Genomic DNA, 9,144 nt, shown 5'->3' with positions numbered 1-9,144 from the left:
GGGTACTGTGGATACATGAAACCTTTAACTAGACTTTTAAGACCATTGATTCTTATTTTGGTGTAGTGGTTAAATGCCTGGACTCTAATCTGGGAGAACCAGGTTTTATTTCCCACCCCTCCACTTGCACCTGGCTGGATGACCTTGGCCAGCCATAGTTCTGATAAGAGCTGTTCTTGAAAAACAGCAGTTTCTGTCAAGAGCTCTCTCAGCCCCACCTACCTCACAGGGAGTGTTGTGGGGAGGGGAAGGGAAAGGAGTTTGTAAGCCGCTCTGAGACACCTTTGGGTAGTGAAGGGCGGGGTATAAATCCAATCTCATCTTCTTCTTCTTCTTCTTTTTAATTAGCTGGTAAGGATTGGAATCACAGTAATCAGTAGTCTCCACAAGGATAGCAAACTGTTTTTAAATTGGTCTGCCCTGAAAATTGTTGGATCCAATGGAATTTCAGATTGGCTTCAGTATATTCCCAGCTGACATGGCAAGCTTTCCTGTCATACAGTCATTGATTCCTGGAACAGGAACTGACCCAGATGGTTGGTGATGGCTCCCAAATGCCCTGAACTGAATAAAACCAACCACCTGCCTTTCAGAGGGAGAACTGCTAGATATGGAACAGTTGGGATGATGGATAGAGCACACGTGGCGGAATACTCAGGGCAAACTTAATCAGCCTAAAGACCATTTGAAAACGTGCCATGTTGCATATTGGGTTGTTAAAAGGCTTATACACCATCATGGAACCATCAGTAGCCCTCTGTGGCTTATTTGCAAAATGTTTTTCAAATAAAGTCACCCACATGCCCTCCTAGAATTGGGAGCTTTATTTATATTTACTGAAAAAAATTCACCCTGCTTTCCTGTGCTCAAGGTGGCTTCCATAATCATAACAGCAATCTACAAAAACACATCTGTACAAAAAACTCAAGTATTAGAACTCCACAATGATTACATAATGACCAAAAAGAGGTATTTCTTTGTTCCCTGCCTGCAAATAAAATCAGACACAATCAGCCTAAAAGTCTCCTGTCAACTTTTAATGAGAGGCATGTAATAAATTTTCAAGCTTACCAGCAGTTCCAATGCTATGTTTATTTTTTCATGATCAAATATAAATACATAGAAAGTAGGAATTTTAGGTATTTCTAGACAAGCATACAGAGTAGCAGAGAAGATAAGGGGCTCTTTTAAAAAAGTACTCTTGACAAAGAGCAGAAGCTAAGCCTGCCTCTATCACAGGGACACAGTGCAATCCTAAACAGAATTGTACTACTCAGTTTCGAAGGGTATAACTCTGCTTAGGATTGCACTGGTAGTTTCAGTGACTCAAATGTTTCAGAGCCCCACACTTATGAAGAACTTAAGATCTTCAAGTTTTCTTCAGTTCATAGTACTGTGCATTTGTTCTAGACTGCTGAACAATACATTTGTAAGAACAAACATCTCAACAGATGTTCAAATTCAACAGGAGCTGAATATGACTATGGTTCCTCCTCACTGTCTACAGCTTCCAAGGCAAAACAGCAGTGCATGCTTCATTCAAGGGAGGGCTTCCATTACTTCTGCCAAGACCTGTAATGATGTTATCCCTAATTCACTGGGAACAAAACTGCGTTAATCTTAACTATTTTGACAAGTGGCAATACCAAAAACCTCCTCACTTGCTGCTGTAAATGTTTGCCTAAGACACAACACAGGTATTTTGAAGACTCTTATCTACATCTTGGGTTTTAACAGGATATACAAATAATTGAATGTATAAAAATAAAAATATCCTAAGAATAAAGCTTTGGCACCCTACTCCACTGAAGCTAATCATGTTCTAATGAAAGCTTGCTGCACACTGTTATGGAATTGTATGTGTCAAAAGCAGAAAGTGAAGAACCTCAAATAGAGTATGCAAGAACAGACATTACCAGTACAGCATCTTAATGACCAAGAACAGATCTTGTTGCGCTGCACCAGAAAAACAAAAAATGGTCTTGTTTTGCAACTGCAGATGAGATGTGGGGAGTCACTTTGTGTAAACTCCCACTCTACAAGTAAAGGTCTCCAAAACACCTACTACCAGTGTTTAAAAAATGCTTTGGACACTTTGAAGCCCAGTATGATGAAAGAGCTTCCATTATGTACTTATTTAAGACTGGGAAGGACTTTCACATCAAGAAAGAAACAAGCCAGTAGTAGATGCTACTATCCTAGCAAATAAGCCCACAGTCAGAAGAATCCCACCTGATATGGGGCTCAGACATCGATACACAAATAACTAAACTGAGCTTCAATTTCTAGTAAACAAATTATTTACATTGTAACAAATCTTCCTTCCTTTTCCAAGCAAGGCTGCTATTATTTTTGCAGAAGCAGTAAGAAGCAAACTTTATTGTTTAGCCTGTGGGGAGAGTTTGCACAGTAAAGCAATATATGCTGTGGAGTATGCAATTTTTGCCAACCCAACCAGCTACAGAAATGTATGAGCTTTTAAAAAGATCAAACAAATCCCATGGAGTGTCTACTGAATCACCATCTCTACTCAAGAAACGGTAAAACTGTATCTGATTCAAATAACCTGGAGTCCAAAGTGCAGCACACCTTCCTGTTATCATTCTGCCCTATTTTGCAGTTAGTATTCCAAGCCTGCAGCCAACATGATCTTAACAAGGTGGTTAATTCTGCACTAAAAAAATCAGTCGAGTGTTGCCATTTATCCTTCATTAGTAATCCTTCGTTGATATTACCACTATTTATTAATCAACGTATAGAATCACAAACTCATCTGACCATGAGCTGTTGCACGAACAGCATTTCAACTAAAATATGACTTTGGGGCAGTTAGGACTTTGTTAACTACAGTTCCAGTGAGTCACTAGCAAAAGTATTACTAGAACTTATTAAAATTCTGTAGATTAAACAGGAGTACTTTGAAAATATATATAATTATTGCACACAGAATAAATAAAAGGTTTTGGATCTTCCTCACTTTATGGCTCCAGAGGAAACCTAGAATACCCAGAACAATGAGCCCAAGGCCATTCCCGTTGCTGCTCCAGCAAGCATGCCCAGGGCAAGGTCTCCATCACTATCTCGGTACCGTTCTCGAACGATGACATGGTTTGTAGGAGGCTGGCGATAAGGACCTGAAAAGAAGACAGTCAGGGTTATAAATGACTTTTATCAATCTTTGGCAGGAAAAATAAAAGCTCTGTTCCTTTCTACTCTCTCTTACACAAAGAATGTAAAGACTTGTTAAAAGCAGAAGCTAAAGACACACACACACACACACACACACACACACACACAGAGGACTTCAATTTAAAAAGGAAAAGAAGTATCTTGTGATTCATACCAAAGACTACACATCTGAAGAAGTTTGAAGAAGGTGAGTAACCCAGTTCTCTTGCTTATACCAAATAGCAAATGGGGAGAGGAAGAGGAGAACCACTGCGCAGGTCGGACAGAAAACTCCCAGGAAAAGGTTCTGAGGTAGCTGGATCTACTGTTCAGCCAGCAGCAAATATCCTACAACCTACAATGGTCAGGGGAGTACTTTGGACCAAGAACACTCTGAGAAGGTTTTAACTACAATAAGTAGCTTCAAATAGATTGTTTCTCAGCTAATCCAAGCTACTGGTATTTAAAATCCTGAGTATTTTTGCTCTAACTTATGCATTATAATGCACAGACCACAGGCAAGAAACATCCTAACAGTACTCTTTTCATGTACTGAATATTTATATTTTCCTTCAGAGCTACATAAGTAGTCATAGAAAGGTGTAGAGTGGTTCTAAATCCATAGTCTTTGTGACTACTTTGAACATGTTATTGGATCCTGTTAACTAAGAAATACTTAAAATGCAACCAGCATAACAAGGTAATGTAACAAGGTATATTTTGCTCCAAGCTTAGATTACAACATTGTAAAGGGAAGGGGAGAAAAAGAGGGGGTGGATGAAAACCCAAGAGCTTTAGACCGTTAAAACTGCAGGTGGAAAGCGGCTGTCATCTGGCATTTCTGGGCTGCGATGGAACCTAGAGTACACACAACCCTGGAAGTTAACTGTGCCTGGTTTAGAGAGCTTGGATCAGAGGCCTTCTGATCCCTTCTAAATAGCAGTGAGGATGCAACTCATCATTCTCTGATTCAGAATACGTATTGGCCAATGCTTGCCCATATTAGACTAGCCTGATACCCATGCTTCGCTACGGTATTTAAGTTCCGTAAATCCAGTTAAAATACCAATGATGTGAAGTTTGAAATGTGGCATTTGTTGTAGGAATTCTAGTGGAGAAGATTGTAGTGTAAAAAATGAAGTGAGACATACGTACATTTTTTCTCTCTCTACTGAAGGACCTCTCTGTAGACCACACTGGTGGTTCTGTCAGGTGCTAGGATCACCAGGCTGCTTGATGAGCTCACTCTGGAGCAGGCAACATAGAACTGTCCTAATTTTTTTTAACCTTTATATATTTCTTCCGACGAACTATCCTGTATCCCTACCCTTCCTTCTCCCCTCAAGCGCAGCATGGTTCTCCCCTCCTCCATTTTACCCTCACAAAAATTCTGTGAGGCACATGGGGCTGAGAAAGTGAGACTGGCCCATCACAGTCATCCCGTGAGCTTCAGGGCAAAGTGAGGATTTGTTAGTCCTGCTCTGACACTAACCACTACACCACCATAGCTAAACTAATATTACGGGGTTTTAAGTTGAGGTCAGGGATTTACAAAGTGCCATGTGTATGACAACCATGATAGCTGGTGTGATACTTTCCCCCCTGCACTGATCACTGAAGTAAAAAAAGAAAAAGCCTCTTTTAAAATATGGCGTTTTAAATACACAAATTATGTCAGAAAGAATAAATACCACAAGTTACCTTGGTAAGGGACAGCATATGTCTGTCCATTGGAAGTAAAGATGACTTGAGTCCCTGGAGGTGGATATGCACCACTGTATTGGGGATAGCTGTAAACCTGATGAAATGACAAAGCGTGTACATGTGACCAAATGTACTTTAGGATTTTTTTTCTTCTACAGGGTGCTGAAATTCATGCTCTTAAACTGCAAACCTAGTTTAAAAGCACACCTTGGCAATGTACAGGGCTGTGATACACGCTGAATGATACAAGTTAACCCCTTTATTACAGCTAAGAACTATGGGCAAGATGCATACACGAACACTTAAAACAAACTGGTGCTCCCTGAACATGCCAGTTACCTGTTCACAACAAATGAAGCTGCCGACAAACTTTACATAGAGGTAATATTATGAACTGTCAAGAACCACAGGTGTAAAATTTGTTCTGTCTTCCATTTTACCTACCTCAGGTGATGGTGTGGCATAAGCTGTGTATGGAGGGGGAGCTGAAGAGATTGTAGCATCATCATACGTCATGTCAGAACCAATATAGGTCTAGGCAGGTAAACAAATAGATACACATTAAAACACACACAGAGAGAAAAGCAGTTATTCCCTCTCAAAGTGGATAAACACTACAGCAGGTGGTAGCCAGAACATTATATAATGAGCTATTCAATAAGAGAATGAAGGTAAATTAGCATCATCTTTTTAGTACATCAAGCGTCTCTTCTTTGCAAACAAGCTGTCATTACTGATCACCAAAACTTAGTACCCAAAGCTGAACAAACATAAGGCACAGCCATCCAGTTTTAACATCTATTCCATGTCAGAAAGAGCTGAAATTAGGAACTGTAATAAGTAGAAACATTTTTAATCCTATCCTTCCTTCAAGGAGCTCAGAGGGTCATCCATGTTTCTCTCCCCCATATAAGAACATAAGATCTTAAGAGAAGCCAGTGTTGGATCAGGCCAATGGCCCATCTAGTCCAACACTCTGTCCCACAGTGGCCAAAAATACCAGGTGCCATCAGGAGGTCCAGCAGTGGGGCCAGGACACTAGAAGCCCTCCCACTGTTGCCCCCACCCCAAGCACCAAGAATATAGAGCATCACTTGCCCCAGATTGAGAGTTCCTATCTATATCTTGTGGCTAATAGCCACTGATGGACCTCTGCTATATACACTGGGACATGAAGGAAACAGAACTGCACAACTGGGGAAGAAAGTGCCACAGCACCGAAAAACTATATCAAAACAAGCAAAAAGGACAAACAGAGAGTTCAGATCAATCACCATCAGGAGAAGGCCTTAATATCCCGCTGTTCTCTACCTTAAGGAGTCTCAAAGCAGATTACATCACCTCCCCTTCCTCTCCCCACAACAGACACCTTGCAAGGCAGGTGGTGTTGAGAGAGTTCTGAGAGCACTGTGACTGGCCCAAAGTCACCCAGCAGCCTTCATGTGGAGAAGTGGGGAATGAAACCCGATTCTCCAGATTAGAGTCCGTCGTTTTTAACCACTACACCATGATTACTGGGACCTTAAGTAGCAGATCTGTCTTGCTACTGGTGATGCTTTCCGCTGGCGCAAGGAGCCTTCCATTGACTGTTATGCCATTAAGAGAACACCATTAGGTGAACAAATTCCTGGCATCCAAACATGCAACTTCCCCCTCCCTATACTCCTCAACACACATGCACAATTTTGGTTGCATCACAATAATACTTTTCTGTCATACAACAAAATCCCAGTCCAGTAGAGACCAACAGAATCATCCAGGGTATAAGCTTTCATGAGTCAAAGCTCAGTGTGTTACATGTGAAGTGCTTTTGTCACATTACTGTTCTTCAGGGTCCCATACACAGATGGCTTTACAAGTTTGGCTAGCAACCATTCAGTAGTTTTCCCTGAGCATGACTGAGCTGTACCAGCTTTTTGTCCCAGATTTATAGGCTCAAGAAAGACAGCCAGAATATTTCTACTAATACAGTGAAAAAGCTCTGTGGCACAACATTTCTTGAACACGCTGGCTCAAACATTCTAGTCATACCTCACATTCTTTGGATATGGGAAACAACATGATGGCAAAAGGTGTGCTATTACCTGTCCGCTTATTTGGGAGCAATTGCTATTCTCCCCAGATATGTCAGGTGAGTGGCACTTGTAGAAAATGAAGGCATTTATAATTTTATTTTCCATAAATATGAGAATTAATACAATCCTATATGCTGAGTTATAAACGATGCATTTCATGTTGCTGACGCTGCAAAAGGGGTTCAGGTTTGATAGAAAAGTAATTATTGCATACACAATAAAAGCTTTGTTATCCAGGACTCATGGGGAATGGGGCTTGCCAGTTAATCAAATGCACTGGATACTCAAGCTTATTGCTCTGCCCTTCCCCCTTTGCAAACCCTAACCTAATGACAATGCCACGGCAACAGCTTCCGTTCCTGACCAGACACTTCCCTTGCCCCCTTAATCCACAGGGCTGACCTATGCAGCAGGTAGATCAGCTGGCAAGCTGGTCAGAAGCGCTCTGGAAGGACTGGTTCCTGAAAGATAAAGGTAAACTGGAAGTGAAAGAGGTACCCAAGGATGAGGTCACCTGCCAGCACCAGCTGTCAAAAGCCCAGCACAGCACCAAACTGGGCAGCTGGAGAAGTGGGAGTGGGGCACAGGTAGGCCGTGCAGGGCTATGGGGACTGAGTGGGAGGACCTCTGGGCAATGTCCATTAACTGAGCAGTCTGGATAATCCAAGTGCTGGATAACAAAAAGCCTTCTTTACTGCATTTCTATCAACCCCCCCCCCCAAAAAAACCCCCTTTCTGTTTTTTCCACAGCTTCAACATTTTCATAAGTTCCATATCAACATTCCCTCAACATTCCATTCATCCTGAACAACAATTAATCTGCTCAGGGCTTGGTGAATGGGAGGATGCGGGTTCTTTCTTTTCTTTTAAATCACAAACTAATATTTTTTGCCTACCTTCCCCTCCCTCAGGGCTGCCCCATGTCACCACCTTAATTACATGCACGGGACCATAACACTTATTGGAAGGAATGATAATACCACCACATTCAAACATGATCAAGAAACAACGCCCACATAAATAGGGGCCAACTCAAATTTCAGAATAATAGACTACCAGATGGTCCCTGCAATATAAACATAAACACCTGCCCATCATAATGATGGACATCTCAGGACAAGGCAGAAAATAATTTTGCCGTCATCCTAGTATCAGAATTCCATATCCCCATTATATAGAAACAACTTTGGAATGTGTAGTTTTATGAAATATACACAGCAAAGAGTTGCAATGGAGACAGTTAATATCTGTGTGCTGTACCTTACTGATGTTCCACTTGCGGGAATTGATCTTTTTTTCATTTTCCTCTTCCCCTAGCAGCCTCCTGTGATAACCCCTAACCCCTACCCCAACTAAAACTCTCATAGGGGTTGGGGAACTCTAAAAAGAAGCCCCATGGAATGAAGAGCTGCAGTGAGAAGGGGAAGTGAGTGAGATCACTCCCTCCTGTCTCCTCTGGCAGTAGGTTGTCCGTTGGATAAAACCCCAGTGATTTTGAGCTTCTCAGCAAGACATAGTTCTTGTGAAAAATAAAAGAGAAAGGAACCTCAAAATAGCAAATCTATTTAACAGCCCCTTACTTTCAGCAGCTGTAGAGGCATGCATAATTAATGGTGTTGCAAAGAGAGCTATTTTTGAGAAGCCCCCTCAGTGCCACTCCTGTCGCTCCCACACTTAAAAGGAGAGGAAGAGGAGGGCAACCCCAGACTTTACCCACTGCCAGTTTAAAAAGATATTTGTTCTGAAAAACCATCCTGAGCTTTTTTTTTCTTTTTTCTTTTTTTTTTTGGCCTTTGTGCATTTATTTCATAACGTGTTGCTTGTGAAGACTCCTGCTATGCAACTCTGCCCAAGGCTACTTTTTGTTCTCTTTTTCTCCTCCTAACATAGGCAGGTTACCACTCTTTTACAAAAGATGATGTTACTGCATCACACTTCTCAGCCAACTTGCTCTGCAGTTTCCATGCACAAAAGCAGCAGGCTCTGGCACTTTACGCCATCAGGTAAAATAGAGATACTCAAAATGTAACCACCCTCGCTTTTGTAAAATAGGCTCGGGAACACACACAAGGACAGGCTAAGGATGGACAGTGTGTTCCTGAACCTATTTTTGAATCTTAGAGGCTCCCCAAATAGATTTTTTCCCACAGTTCAACCTCCGATCATCAAATGGCTAACAACAACCCTGGTCCTTCAG

General features: G+C 41.6%; 1 protein-coding gene across 1 annotated transcript in view; it reads right to left on the bottom strand.

Moving 5' to 3' along the window:
* Positions 1–304: 304 nt before the first annotated feature.
* PLEKHB2 (pleckstrin homology domain containing B2) overlaps positions 305–9,144 on the bottom strand; it is a 16,280-nt gene continuing 7,440 nt past the window's right edge. Inside the window, exons 6-8 of the mRNA XM_015427518.1 lie at positions 5,317–5,406; positions 4,870–4,966; positions 305–3,134 (exon numbers count right to left, since the gene is read on the bottom strand). Of these exons, the coding sequence (XP_015283004.1) occupies positions 2,998–3,134; positions 4,870–4,966; positions 5,317–5,406 (324 nt within the window). The 3' untranslated portion in view covers positions 305–2,997. The remainder of the gene's footprint in view (positions 3,135–4,869; positions 4,967–5,316; positions 5,407–9,144) is intronic.

The sequence above is a fragment of the Gekko japonicus genome, unplaced genomic scaffold (genome assembly GCF_001447785.1).
Source record: "Gekko japonicus isolate JY-2015 unplaced genomic scaffold, Gekko_japonicus_V1.1 scaffold346, whole genome shotgun sequence".
NCBI classification, from domain to species: domain Eukaryota; kingdom Metazoa; phylum Chordata; class Lepidosauria; order Squamata; family Gekkonidae; genus Gekko; species Gekko japonicus.
This window is presented reverse-complemented; position numbering and strand designations above follow the sequence as displayed.